This window comes from Muntiacus reevesi, chromosome 1 (genome assembly GCF_963930625.1).
Source record: "Muntiacus reevesi chromosome 1, mMunRee1.1, whole genome shotgun sequence".
Taxonomy (NCBI): Eukaryota; Metazoa; Chordata; class Mammalia; order Artiodactyla; family Cervidae; genus Muntiacus; species Muntiacus reevesi.
In genome coordinates, this window is record NC_089249.1 from 237,007,947 (window position 1) to 237,022,889 (window position 14,943).

Consider the following 14,943-nt stretch of genomic DNA (forward strand, 5'->3'; position numbering starts at 1 on the left):
TGGGGGGGGCACATTATTTTAACTTAAAAATGTCCAACTTTATTGAGATACAATTGGATTATAACATTGGGTAAATTGAAGGTGTATACACTGGACACTTATAAATTGAAAAATGTTTGTCACCATAGTATTAGCAAAAGTTCCATCATGTCACATAATTGCAACTGTTTCTGCATGGAGAATATGGAATCTCTTAGGAACTTTTAAGTATATAATATAGTATTCTTAACTATAATCACCATGAACTAGAATGTATTCATCTTATATCTGCAAGTTTGTACTTCTGACTACCTTCTCTCTCGCTCACACATACACACACGTAGCCACCATCTGCTTTCTATCTCTGTGAATTTTGGCTTTTGGGGATTCTACAGATAAGTGATACCGTATAGTATTTGTCTTTCTCTGACTTATTTTACTTAGCATAATACACTCAAGTTTTTTTTTGACTCTATGATATGACATTGATCTAACATATGACGTTTATTGATATAGTAATAAATTGACAGTTAAGGAGACTAAAGTCTTACTGCTATACACTATAATGCCTACTAAATTTATATTATTTCAGCTTCATGACTCATTTTTTAAAAAATTTTGTTTTTAAATTTTGGGGGCTGTGCTGGGTCTTCATTGCTGCTTGGACTTTTCTCGTTGTGGTGCACAGGCTTCTCATTGTGGTGGCTTCTCTTGTTGCAGGACATAGGCTTCAGGGCACATGGGCTTCAGCAGTTGCAGCATATGGGCTCAGTAGTTATGGCTCCCAAGCTCTAGGGCACAGGCTCCACAGTTGTGACATACGGGCTTAGTTGCTCTGTGGCATGTGGGATCTTCCCAGAACAAGAGATCAAACCCATGTCTCCTGCATTGGTGGGAGTTTTTTTTTTTTTAATTTTTTAAAAAATTTATTTTAATTGGAGGCTAATTACTTTACAATATTGTGGTGGCTTTTGCCATTCAGTGACATGAATCCACCGCGGGTATACATGTGTCCCCATCCTGAACACCCCCCCACCTCCCTCCCCATCCCATCCCCCTGGGTTGTTCCAGTGCACCGGCTTTGAGTGCCCTGTTTCATGCATCAGACTTGGACTGGTGATCTATTTCACATGTTTCAATGCTATTCCCTCAAATCATCCCACCCTTGCCTTCTCCCACAGAATCCAAAGTCTGTTCTTTATATCTATGTCACTTCTACTGTCTCACGTATAGGGTCATTGTTACCATCTTTCTAAATTCCATATATATGCGTTAATATACTGTGTTGGTATTTTTCTTTCTGACTTACTTCACTCTGTATAATAGGCTCCAGTTTCATCCACCTCATTAGACCTGATTCAAATGTGTTCTTTTTAATACCTGAGTAATATTCCACTGTGTATATGCACCACAAGTTTCTTATCCATTCATCTGCTGATGGCCATCTAGGTTGCTTTCGTTTCCTGGCTATTATAAACAGTGCTGCAATGAACACTGGGGTACATGTGTCTCTTTAAATTCTAGTTTCCTCGGTGTGTATGCCCAGCAGTGGGATTGCTGGGTCATATGGCAGTTTTATTTCATTTTTTAAGGAATCTCCACACTGTTCTCCATAGTGGCTATACTGGTTTGCATTCCCATTAAGTGTAATCCCTCAGTGTAAGAGGCTTCCCATTTCTCCATACCCTCTCCAGCATTTATTGTTTGTAGAGTTTTTGATAGCAGCCATTCTGATTGGCATGAGATGGTACCACATTGTGGTTTTGATTTGCATTTCTCTGATAATGAGTGATGTTGAGCATCTTTTCATATGTTGGCTAGCCATCTGCATGTCATCTTTGGAGATATGTCTGTTTAGTTCTTTGGCCCATTTTTAGATTGGGTCGTTTATTTTTCTGGTGTTGAGCTACATGAGCTGCTTGTATATTTTTTGAGATTAATTCTTTGTCAGTTGCTTCATTTGCTATTATTTTCTCCCATTCTGAATGCTGTCTTTTCACCTCACTTATAGTTTCCTTCATTGTGCGAAAGCTTTTAAGTTTCATTAGGTCCCATTTGTTTATTTTTGCTTTTATTTCCATTAGTCTAGGAGGTGGGTCATAGAAGATCTTGCTGTGATTTATGTCAGAGCGAATACACTCATTTTACCCAAATTGTAAATGGCAGGATTTCCTCCTTTCTCATGAAGGTCCAATAATATTCTAAGTTTTTCTAGGAATCCTCCCCTTCTAGGCCTGTTGAGTCTCCTCCCCTTTGATGTTCCTAGCTTTTATAGTGGAGAAGGCAATGGCAACCCACTCCAGTACTCTTGCCTGGAAAATGCCATGGACAGAGGAGCCTGGTGGGCTGCAGTCCATGGGGTCGCGAAGGGTCGAACACGACTGAGCGACTTCACTTTCACTTTTCACTTTCATGCATTGGAGAAGGAAATGGCAACCCATTCCAGTGTTCTTGCCTGGAGAATCCCAGGGACGGCGGAGCCTGGTGGGCTGCCATCTATGGGGTCGCACAGAGTCGGACACGACTGAAGCGACTTAGCAGCAGCTTTTATAGATTGTGATGTGTGACACATCATAAACATATATATTTTATATTGGTCTCCACCAATTTTATCAGCCTTCCTCAGCACAATTTTGAGTCCACGAAAGAAACTTTTTAAATGCTTTTGATTTACTGCTACATGTAATCACTTTTCTTTTTTCTGAACTCTGCATTAGTTATTCTTCAAAACAGACAGAAGTGTAGAGAGAGTAGAAAACCATTCTCTGAGAGCACATTTTCTTCATTTTCCAGGAACTCTGCAGTGAGTTTCGGAGTCAGGTGAGGAACGGAATGCTCATATGCACCCGGGAGAATGACCCTGTCCGTGGCCCGGATGGCAAAATGCATGGGAACAAGTGTGCCATGTGTGCAAGCCTGTTGTGAGTGTCTACGCTCTTCTCTCCCCTTCATTCTCTTTGTAACTTATCAGCTCTGAGTCTCAGTTTCTCCATAAATGTGTAGAATATAGACCGTGACTTAAATGCTAGACAATTTTAAAAGCACATGGAAAAGACATTATCACTGGATCACACAATGACAGTGTTATTCTCTATTCAGCTATCTTTCTATCTTCTAGCTAGGCATGGGAAGAGTCTTAATTTAGTGCAAATGTATTTTTACACCCGACAATCATCATTTCTAACAAAAAGAGACCAGAAGTTTGATGATTGATCCGGGGGAGATTAACTGTTTTTAACACTTGACAATCCTCATTCATAACAAAAAGCAGAAATTGGATGATCTGGGTGGGGTTATCTCTTTGGTTCTTTTCCCATCCCTGACATTTTATGACTCTTGCGTGTATTTAGATACTGGTTAAGGGAAAACCAGCTGGACAGAGGTCTCTGTGATCAGTGTGTAAACACTTCTAAAATAACCTGAACAAGAAATGGAATAGAATGGATTGCATTTATCTTTTCAGGGGCATTACCATATGCATTATTATCATATGAAATTGTAAAGATTGAAAGCCTTAAGACTTAGGGCCACATAATAGATGTTTACTGAACTGTCTTCTTTTTAAGCAATATCCATGTTCCTCTGGGTCACTATTTTCCTGAGTGGGGCCAGAGCCCCACTGTGTGGGACAAGATAGAAGTGCAATCATTATCACCTCTGATTCTACTCCTTAGATTCTCAATCCTCTAGGGAGCCCCACACTAAAACAAATGCTGAGAAAAATACTTAAATAGTATATCTGTTTAAAGAGGTGCAGAGTTATTGCCCCTTAACTTTCACATGTTTTGGTCTAATATAAGTATATTCATATAGTTCCTTAGAGGAGAGATTAACAGAGGCAGCCAGTAGATTAAACAGTGCCTGAGATTCAAGAAATCAGGGCTCTCCTCTCACATGCTTGATATGCTAGTGCTGTATTAATGACTATACTAGATGTGATATATGCCAAGGATTTTTCGAGTTCTGATAATGGTACATGTCAGTAGGAAATAGCTAGAATGCCAAAATCTTAGGCTTATGATTTCCCTCAAAATATCAGCTGTCAAATCTTCTTGGACTTGAATCATTATTATACTCTAAAACTTGAATTCAAAATTGAATATTAATCCATTAAAATAATTAAATTATTTAATTAAATAAATTAATAAATTTAAATAAATTTAAATTAATTTTATAGTGAGACATGGTTTATTTTGATTATGGGTCCATCATCGGATTGTATCACTCCTTAGTCTCATCATTATAATTGTAATTATTTAGATAGTAATTTTGAAAAATCAAGGCAATTGTTGCTCTTTTTCAGATCATTGATTGAAGTCACTGACTGATAGAAAAAAGTCCACCCAAGGGTCACATGCTGATAAAAAAAAAATACTAGTTTTGTATTTTTAAGGGCAATTGTTAACTGCTGAAGTTATCTGCATTATTGGGCAAAGTATTAGCATGTCTTGATCGGATAAATTTGTACTGAAGACTGAATCTGATTTTTGGTCTGGAAAACTCTCATTCTTTCTTAAAATATATTACCAAAGAGGATGGAAAACTGAATCTAGTTTGTATCTTCTTTTTTTTTTTTTTGAATTACAGCAGACTTGAAGAAGAGAAGAAAAATGTTGGCAAGGAAGAAAAGGAGAAAGCCGAGACTGAGAAAGTTAAGAGAGAAGCAGTAGAGGTAACTCTTTCAGGTTCTTAGAGCCCCGTGAACACCCCATTCTCTCTGGGCAAGGGAGAGACAGACCCCATGTACTAGTTTTTTTATGGTTTCTCTGAAAAAATTACCAGAAACTTACTGGCTTAGAACATTACAAACTTATGATTTTATGATTGTTTAGGTTATAACTCTGACATGGACCCAAGCGGCTAAATCACAGGGTTGGCAGGGCTGTGTTCCTTTCTGGAATCCACAGGAGGGCCTGTCTCTCTGCTTTTTCTAGCTTCTAGAGGCCTTCCATGTGCTTTGGGTCTTGGATGTTTCCCATCATCCTTAAACACTGCATTTCTAGTTGTTCTCCTGTAGGTACAGCTCCCTCTCACTGTGCAGTCTTAACTCGTCCAGTTTTAAGGTTTGACCCTTGTGATTTCATTGGGCACACTAAGATAATCCATGATAGTATCTCCATCTCTAGGTCCTTAACTTATTCACATCTGCAAAGTCCCCTTTGCTCTGTAACATATTCACAGGTCCTGGATATCAAGACTTGGACAGATTTTGGGTCAGGAGCTAATATTCTGCCAATCACAAACTGCTTTATGAAAGGGACAATAAATTACTGTTTTTAATCTCTCACAGTGCCTAGCCCAGAATAATATTTGAATTAAGTTGAAGGTTTTCAAATGAGATAAGTGACAGTAATCTCATATGCCAAATAATGTGCGACCTCAGCATCTGAAAAGTGTCTTGTCTAGTATTGACCTCTGCGTCACCATCTTGACGCATCCATTATGTTTGGGGCATTATATCCTAGTTTTCAAAGGGGTAATGTGGAGGAAGTGTTTAGTATTTCATTACCTGATGCTTAACTCCTCCCTCATTTGGCAGGAGCTGTGCAGTGAGTATCGTAACTACATGAGGAATGGACAACTTCCGTGTACCAGAGAGAACGACCCCATTGAGGGCCCCGACGGGAAAATCCACGGCAACACTTGCTCCATGTGTGAGGCCTTCTTGTGAGTGGGCTGCGGCCACTGCTCCTCCTAAGCGCCGGAGAGGACAGGCCTGTGGTGGGCGAGAGAGAGCATGTTGAAGGCTTCCTTTCTGAGGTTGACAATGACGGCGACCTTTTCACTGAGTTTGGGGATTTACTATTATAAAGCTGTCTACTTAGTGCATTTCTTTGTAGTGTTCTCAGTGTTCTGAAAGGTACTTGAATTGCTATTAAGGGGGGACCGTGTACTATGGGGAAATTCCCCCAGAGTTAATAGCATCCAATGATTACATCTTTGGATTATTCATGATAGTATGTATGCAGAACAAAAATGGCCAATCCTTGTATGCCAACACATTGAAAGTACCCTATCATCTCATCAATTTTTTAAGTATCCTCATTGCTTCCTGGGAAGAAGGACCACATCTTTGTTTTCCAAAAGAAGTAGAGCAGTGAAAATTCATTTACTGCTTGGCCACAACACCTGTGTCTTTAGGTAACACTAAAAATAAGAGCTGTAGAAGTAATGGAATATATCTATCTAGAGAGATCCCCTTTAGGATAATATGTACTGGGTATTAGGAATGGATTGATCCCCCTGTCTTTCTCTTACAGCCAGCAAGAAGCAAAAGAAAAAGCAGCAGCTAAATCCAGAAAAGCTAAGAGAGAAGCTGAAAAGGTAGTTATCCTGGAAGCTTCACCACAAAGAAGCTTTGTAGTTTCTCTTTAAGAATAACTCATGGGATCACTGAAGGCCTATGTTCGAGAATTCGAGGTTCAGTTAGTCCAGGGGTTAATAAAATTTTCTTAAAGAGTAAGACACTAGATATTTTAGATTGCAACTATTTGGTCTCTGTCATGACTACTCAACTCTACTACTGTAGCTCTAAAGCAGCCATGGATAATATGCAAATACATGGGCATTTATTTTGCATAAATAAAAATTTCCAGTAACTTTTTATTTATACAAAAAGGTGGTGGGCCAGGTTTTGCTCACAGGCCATAGTCTGCAAACTTATAATTTACTCCTTTGCCCTATTTTTAAATGAAGATTTAAAACCCAGAGAGAGGAAGAACTTGCGTACAAAGGTAGTGAGAGTATTGGTATCAGAATCTTGAAAAACAGGAACAACAGAATTCAAACTTGGACCTCATGCCACCAAATCTAGCATTACTTCTATACAACATGGAGCTTTGGATGAACACATTTGGTCAAACCAGGAGTGTCCCTTGCTTTCATTATTTCTGGGGCCAGCATTTGGGCAAAAATTAGAGCAACATTCCCAAATAATATTTTCTTGGTTCCAAAAGGACTGAGTCCAGGTAAATTTTTCCAGGTTTGTGGTCATTTCCTTGTCCCCATCAAAAACTATTGATGTTAAAAATAATCTCTAATGAAATATCACTTGCAATTCTGAATGATTTCGTTTGTTTTACAACTGTATTTCCCACAACTGAGAATCTGAATTTTTAAAATATTAGCTCATATGCTTTCTTTTTCAACATCAACAGGAGACTAGTCTTGAGCATCAGATGATTTCTCATTTTACATTAGCTACTACCAACAAACTATCCTCTCATATTCTTTTGCTAAATATGACCAGTTAGGGAATCTGGCAGTGAACCTTGCAGCAGAGCTAGGAAAAGCTCACTCTTGTCTTCACTGAATTTTGACATGAACTAAAAGATACAGAAAAAAATACAAAGTCAATCTTACTTGCCATCAGTAATCAATTATTTGATCTTAAGTATTTGCTTATTCTATTTCAATTCCTCATAAATTTACTGAGTACTTCTGAGATGTCATTGTAGATATGTGTAGAAATATATTATCTCACATTATTGTCATAACAATTCAGCACATGTACTGAATACTTAATATTGGCAATTATTATTTTAACTGTGTGGAATTAATATTATTTTCATTTTATAGAAGAGGCAGTTGAGGCACAGACAGGGTAAGACCCCTCCTCACCCAAGGTCTCTGGGCAACAGATTAGAATTCTAACCAACATTATTAAATAGCCGTCAACACATTGGGTTTGTCTGGACACACCTGGAATATCATGCTAAATTCTTTAGGAAAGGGAAAGAAATCAGAATGAGAAATGGTGCAAATGACTGAAAAAGACTGGAACAGAATGACTGAAGTAGCTGGGGGTGCTTTGCTATGGGAGAAGGACAAGAGGACTTTCTCCAGATATTTGAAGGAGTCTGTGTGGAAGAAGAAAAATATCCTCAGTTTTTCTCAGGGAAGTAAGATATGTTGACTTTGCTTACTGGTTTGAAGAAACATACTCATCCTATTTGCAATGACATCTTCAAAAAATAAAACCCTATGAATAAGGATCCTATAGGAATGATTAGAGTTCCTTTCCAAGATCCTCCTAAGTAGCACATGGCTAATTTGTGGGAATGATCTAATAGAAATTCTGGAATTTGTAGCTCAGTTGATAAAGAATCTGCCTACAGTGCAGAAGACCCGGGTTTGATCCCTGGGTTAGGATGATCCCCTGGAGAAGGAAATGGCAACCCGCTGCAGTATCCTTGCCTGGAAAATCTCATGGACAGAGGAGCCTGGTGGGCTGCAGTCCATGGGGTCGCAAAGAGTTGGGCACAACTGAGCGACTAACACTTACTAATGAACTCCTTATCACTACAGGTGTTCCAGTGCAAATTACACAACTTATTGGCAGGTGTGACATAAAGGGGATTATCAAGTGAACTTCCAAGTTCTACCTAAACCTTAATTCTTAAAAATTCTATGCTATATACAGTGTTCTTATTGCATTATAATATAATAGAGATAGACAATAAAGTCTTGATTAAGAACTGTATCCAATCCTCTGAGAACCCAGTTTATTAAGAGATTCTTGCTTATGTGTGACTGCCAGGTTCAGTCTGGACGTGAAAGCTAAATCTCAAGGAAAATAAAACAGGAACCTCTTTTTAAGTCCTGTGGTCTTTGTAGGAATTGAACAAAACAACTGCCAGAAAGAAACATTCATAGGTCATTTTCATTTTCCTTTTTTTTTTTACCCTAGGAAGCACTTAGTAGGGACCCAGCAGAGTTATTTTCAAGAAAATACTCAAGGTCTTGCCTTTTCTCCTCCTTTTAGGATGCATGCAGTGAATTTCGGAGCCTTCTTCAAAATGGAAATCTTTTCTGCACTCGAGAAAATGACCCTGTGCGTGGCCCAGACGGCAAGACCCACGGCAACAAGTGTGCCATGTGCAAAGCAGTCTTGTGAGTGTGCAGATGAAGTCCATGCTGTGGGTGGCAGAGCCGGGAGGATAATATATAGTGTCGGTCCTTTCCTCACATGTATTGTAAAAGCAACAAATGATCACGTGTAAATCATTTTAGGGCGACTCTTTCTGTATTTACAGAGGCTCAGATTCACAATTCTAGAAACAGATGACCAAGCTTTTACACTACATTCTCCAGTAGCTCTGGGGCACTGCCTCACAGTGGATCACACCATCTTTCTTGATAAAATTCTAAGTCCTTTGCTGTCAGGTGGATCCCTTCTTTGGATTATTTTGTAATCCCCATCGGAAAGAACACACAGATCTTACTATCAATCTAACTCCTCTACCTACATTTAAAAAAAAAAAATCACATTTTTAGGAAATTAAAGATAGCTGTTTACATAAGGTTTGGAAGTACATCTGAAATATTTGTCATTTAACAGTCATTTGCTGAACATCTAGAATGTTTAAGTGGATGACGGTTATAGAAAGATGAATGAAATAGTATTACTAGAAATGATATAGTTCAGTAAGGATTAGACATGGGAATAGATTAATATAGTACAAAGGAGTAATTGCTAAATGAAAAATGATGTCTGCAATGTGTTATGGTAGTTCAGGAAAGGGAGAGTTAATAGAAAGCTTTATGGAGGGATAAAACTGGATCTGGTAATTTGGATAATATGTGAACAGTACAGGAAGGAATGAGGATAAAACAGGGAAAAGCATAGGTAAAATCTAAAATTAAGGAAGGTGTAGTATGTACATAAAAGACCAAGTCATGTTAGTTAGAACTTATCCCTTCACCAGCTTTGAATGCCAGATCATGGATTTTGAAGTCAATTCTATATATAGTGGCAAGCTGCTAAAATTTTTCAGCTAGGAAAGTAAGTGGCATAAATGTGGTTCCTTTTTGGAAGATTCATGTTAGCAGTAAAAAGAAAAGCAAGGTACCAAAATTCAGAATGCTGTTGGTGGTAGTAGGGAATTACAGTAATCCAGCAAGAGGTAACTAGAGCACAGAGCTAGAATAGAAGGTGAGTACATCAACATGGGAGACACAGGAAAGTGAAACCAGTGTAAACAGCTATGTGAGCTAAAGAAGAGGGAGCAGTTAGGGATGGCTCAGCGTTTTGTTCTTTCTGAAGAAGAAAGAACACATTTGGTAGAGGAGATAATTATATTGGGACCTCTTTAATATGAGGTATTTGAGAGAAATCCCTCTGGAGATTCACATGAGCATTTACAAAATGCTAATTAATTACTCACCAAGTCTTGTTTGTGGTTCCGTAAACGCTGGTTTTCTTCTACTGCAATAAGAGCCTTCCAGGCAAAAGGATGCAACATAATGCATTTTTCTATTTTCAAAGAAGAGGGCCTGCAATGTAACAGATGTTCAATAAATGCTGGTGAATTCTATAAAAATCTAATTGGGTCATAGGATGAGAAACTCATAGAAATGCATTCCACTCTCTGTAATCTATTATTCCCTACCTCCCACCTTCTAATTTTCAGCCAGAAAGAAGATGAAGAAAGAAAGAGAAAAGAAGAGGAAGATCAGCGGAATGCTTCGGGCCACGGCTCCAGTGGTGGTGGACGAGGGAAAGCTAAGGTGAGAGCCGCCTCTGAGTCCCACAACCAGAGTGGGCTCAACTCCGTGGCCCTGGGGCCATGGCAGAGCCTGTGGTCAGGGCTATGAGCGTACACAGTGCTGAGCTGGAGAGCATCCCTGGAAGGACAGGGGACTTCCCCTTATGATTGCAGAGTAATATCCAAGCAATTTTTAGTTTCTCTAGGGCTCACTCTGACTTCTCTGAACTTGAAAATAATTAACATGATGTCCTGATCCCAGTCTCCTGACTCCCCTTTCTATCATCTAGCTTTGAAGCCAATACATGATCCTAGGAGAGTAAGTGGCATAAATGTAATGATGTCCCACATCCTGTGCTCTTCAGTTCCTTTCGTTATGCTCTCTTTCTGACTGGAGTCACTTTTTGGAGGTATATTTGCTATTGTACCAAGACAGGATAATATGGTGAAAGAGCATAGGTTTTTTGAGTCAGATAGTTTGGGGTATGATCCTACCTTTGCCACCTGGACTTGCAAAGTATCCAATAAATCACTTCATCTCACTCAACTCTATATTTTCTCTTACTTAGCAGTACTCTTACAGGGATACAGTAACTTAGGTGAGCGTTGGCACATTAAACACTCACCTGAGACATTTTAAAAGTCATTATGACAATGTTGCATACAAGCCACTCCTCAGGCATGTGAACACAACTGCTAAGATCACAGACACCTTGTCTTTAGCCGTATGACCTTGTCACAGCCATTTTATCTCTAGTCGTATGACCTGGGGATGTCAAGACTCTCTCTCTGCCTCCAGATCTGACATAGGCCCAGTGTTTGCCTTTGAAAAATTTTGGCTTTTCTGTTTGTGCATATTTTCTCCTGTAGGAGGTTGAGTTCTTACTCTCAAGTATAGACTTGTTAAGACCCTTTGTCTATCTTGTCTATAATTTACTCAAGCCTGACTTCTTTGACATTTTGCATGATTTTATGCTTTCTCCTAGCACTTCTTTCTCTCTCCTATCTACATTAGAGGTCAGCAATTTTTTTTTTTCTTTTCTGTAAAAGGTCAGGTAGCAAATATTTTAAGCATTGCGGGTTACACAGTTTCTGTTACAACTATTCAACTCTGCCACGTCTATGGGAAATCAGCCATAAATAATACTTAAATGAAGGAGTGTTTCAAACTTCCCATGTAAGAACAGACAGCAGGACAGATTAGTGCTGTAGGCTATAGTCTGCTGACCCTTGATCTATGCGATTAAATCTCAGCCAGCTTTATAATTTCCTTGTGTTAAACCTTAAAAGCAACATTACCCATGACAGCTGACCTCTTAGAATGTGGATGATTCCAGCCCCTCTTCTGTTGACAGCAATCCTAGGTGTGACATGCTGTGTAAGAGGAGATAGATAAGAACTTCTGACTCAGATTATTTAACAAACTTAATAAACATACAACAGACCAAGTCATCCAGGAGGCCTGCTCTCCTTCCCCTTTTCAGGACCAATGTGCTGAGTATCGGGAAAAAATGAAAGATGGAAAACTCAGCTGCACTCGTGAGAGTGATCCTGTCCGTGATGCAGATGGCAAATCATACAACAACAAGTGTGCAATGTGTAAAGAGATATTGTAAGTACTTTTCTCAACCTGCTTGTCTAAAAGATAGCCACATATTCCTCCTGAATTAATGGCTGTTTCTCATTTACCTGTAGTTTCTTTCATGAAAACTACCCTTTCTGTTAATTCTCAAATATTATCTCCTTCTCTTGCATCCCCTAAGGAACAATGAGCCCAAGCAAGAGCAGCTAACCAGTGGCTGATTCCTACTCTATTTTGTGTCATAATTCTGTGAACTGTAAGCCACTGGAGATTTTTGATCAGATCTGTGACTGTAAATTGAATTCCACCAGACTGAATCATTACAGGTAGTCTCTTTTTCCTAGTATTTTGTTAAGGTTTCATGACTTTATATTTGTTTGAATCTTCAGGATACAGTGACTACCACTTCCCTATTTTTATTTTATTTTTAATTGAAGGATAATTGCTTTACAGTATTTTATAGGTTTCTACCAAACATCAACATCAATCAGCCATAGGTTTACCCTTGTCCCCTTTCATTTGAATATTCCTCCCACCTCCCTCCCCTCTAGGTTGTTTGAAAGAAATGAAACTCAAATTGAGCCCCAGTTTGAGTTCCCTGGGTCATATAACAACCTATTTCTTATATATGAAAAGGGAGTTCCCTAAAATACACACACATATATTCATGTTATATATATTCATACACATTCCTTTTAAGCATAAAGCCAAATGAAACTTTGAAAGAGACATATATGTACCAGAGTTCTGTATGATTTGGATCTTGGATCAGAATCACCTGGGTTATTAAAAGTCAGATAACTGAATCTCAGTGTAGACCCTGTCAGTAAAACTGTTGGGATTGACAGTGAATCTGATTTTTAAAATCTCACAGGTGATTCTTAATGTACATGAAAAATTAGGAACCACTAGCATAAATATTTTATCAGAAAGGTAAAAGATTAAAGAAAAAACCCCAAAACCATAATCCTAAGGTTCTTCCTATATCACTTGTCTTCTATCTTGAGATCCAATGGTAACCTAGATAAATTGAAATATTAGTGCTCGTCACTCAGTCATGTCCAGCTCTTTGTGACCCCATTGGACTGTAGCCTACTAGGCTCCTCTGCTCATGGAATTCTTCAGGCAAGAATACTGGAGTGGATTGCCATTTCCTTCTCCAGGAGATCTTGCCAACCCAGGGATCAAACCTGGGTCTCCTGCATTGCAGGCAGATTCTTTACCATCTGAGCCACCAGGGAAGCTTAGACTGACCTAAAAATCAAGGAACAAGAATGGTGAACTGGTAAGGAATTAAAACTACAACTTATGACAAAAAGGTAAAAGAACTGAGGAAGCTGGACTTGGAGATCTGAAGCTTGCTTTTAAGTATCTAAAGGATTAATATCAGGAAGAGAGAATGGATTTAGCAGGCTTGTTCCATGCTTTCCTGAGGATGTGAAGTAAGGATGAAAGCTACAGGGAGATTAATTTGGACATACATAAAGGAGACTTTGAGATTAACTCAGTTGATCTCGCTAGAATAGCTATCTTGTAATGGGGAGCTTCTTAATACCCAAGGTGACTGTCCATCTCTGAGAGATGCAGAGAGATTCTCTGTGAAGAAGGTGGATTAGGATACATAAACTCTCAGGCCTCTTCCAAACTTGGGTATGTGTTAACAACATGACTACTGAACTCTTTTCTTTTCTAGGCAAAGAGAAGCAGAGGGAAAAAACAAGCAATCTGGCTACAGATCAAATGGGACTGATTCAGCATCAGGAAAGGTGAATTATTAACTAGGTTTTGGCAAAAATGGTCTTTCTGTAAGTCATTACTTGACTATCAAAAATGTGGAAAGAGCATGCCAGGGTTGCCAGTCAAGATCTTGTGCTTAGAAGCTCAGAAGTCATCATGAATGTGAATATCACTGATAACTTGTTCAGTGTGGAAATTTAACACCAAATGGAAATCTTCCAGCCTAACACTTTATAAAACACTTTTATAAAGAGTAGTTTGTTTAATTATCTCAATAGCCTGGTCAACTAAGATTTTCCCAATCTCATTTTATAGATGGGGAAAATGAGGTTTGGCTGCTATAACAAATTATTACCAACAGTAGCTGAAAATAACCTTGATTCAGCATCATACATTTCTGGAGTTCAGAAGTCCTAAATGGGTCTTACTATGTTAAAGCCAAGGTGTCAGAGAAAGTCTGCTTTCCTTGGTGGAGGTTCTGGGGAAGATCTTTTTCTTTGCCTTTTTTTTTTTTTTTAACTTCTAGAAGCGCCTGCATTCCTTGGTTTGTGGTCATCTTTAAAATTAGCAGGGGCCAGTAGATTTTTTTTTTTTAATGTTGTATCATTCTGACTCTGGTTTTCCTGCCTTCCTGTTTCACTCATGAGAATCTTTTTGATTGCACTAGGCCCACCCAGATAATCCAGGATAATCTCCCCATTCTAAAGTAACCTGGTTATAAAGCCACCTAACCTTGCTGTGGGGAGGCTCTACACTGGACCGCAGAGGTATCAAAGTGATCACTTCTGGAATACGTAGCCTTACATGGCAAGCAGGAATTAAGGTTGATGATGGAATTCATCTTCAGAAATTACCACTTAGACACGTCTGTGGTCCAGTAAAGAGCCTCCCACAGCAAGATTAGGTGGCTGCCCACCTCCTGAGTCAAAATCTTCAAGATCAGTCAAATACTATGTGAAAATAGCCATTTCCAATATAATTTTTCCTTCTTTACAGGATGTATGTGATGAGTTTAGAAGTCAAATGAAGAATGGAGAGCTTATTTGTACCCGAGAAAGTGACCCTGTACGGGGTCCAGACGGCAAGACACATGGTAACAAATGTGCTATGTGTAAGGAAAAGCTGTGAGTATTTTTCAAAAATTAGCTTTTAATTGTT

The 14,943-nt window shown here is 38.8% G+C and overlaps 1 protein-coding gene across 1 annotated transcript in view; it reads left to right on the plus strand.

Annotated features, from left to right (window-relative positions):
• The window catches only part of SPINK5 (serine peptidase inhibitor Kazal type 5), a 191,538-nt gene that overhangs the window by 154,597 nt on the left and 21,998 nt on the right, over positions 1-14,943 (plus strand). The window contains exons 18-26 of the mRNA XM_065935767.1: positions 2,773-2,900; positions 4,567-4,651; positions 5,519-5,646; positions 6,240-6,303; positions 8,744-8,871; positions 10,392-10,488; positions 11,951-12,078; positions 13,742-13,814; positions 14,782-14,909. Coding sequence (XP_065791839.1) covers positions 2,773-2,900; positions 4,567-4,651; positions 5,519-5,646; positions 6,240-6,303; positions 8,744-8,871; positions 10,392-10,488; positions 11,951-12,078; positions 13,742-13,814; positions 14,782-14,909 — 959 coding nt within the window. The remainder of the gene's footprint in view (positions 1-2,772; positions 2,901-4,566; positions 4,652-5,518; positions 5,647-6,239; positions 6,304-8,743; positions 8,872-10,391; positions 10,489-11,950; positions 12,079-13,741; positions 13,815-14,781; positions 14,910-14,943) is intronic.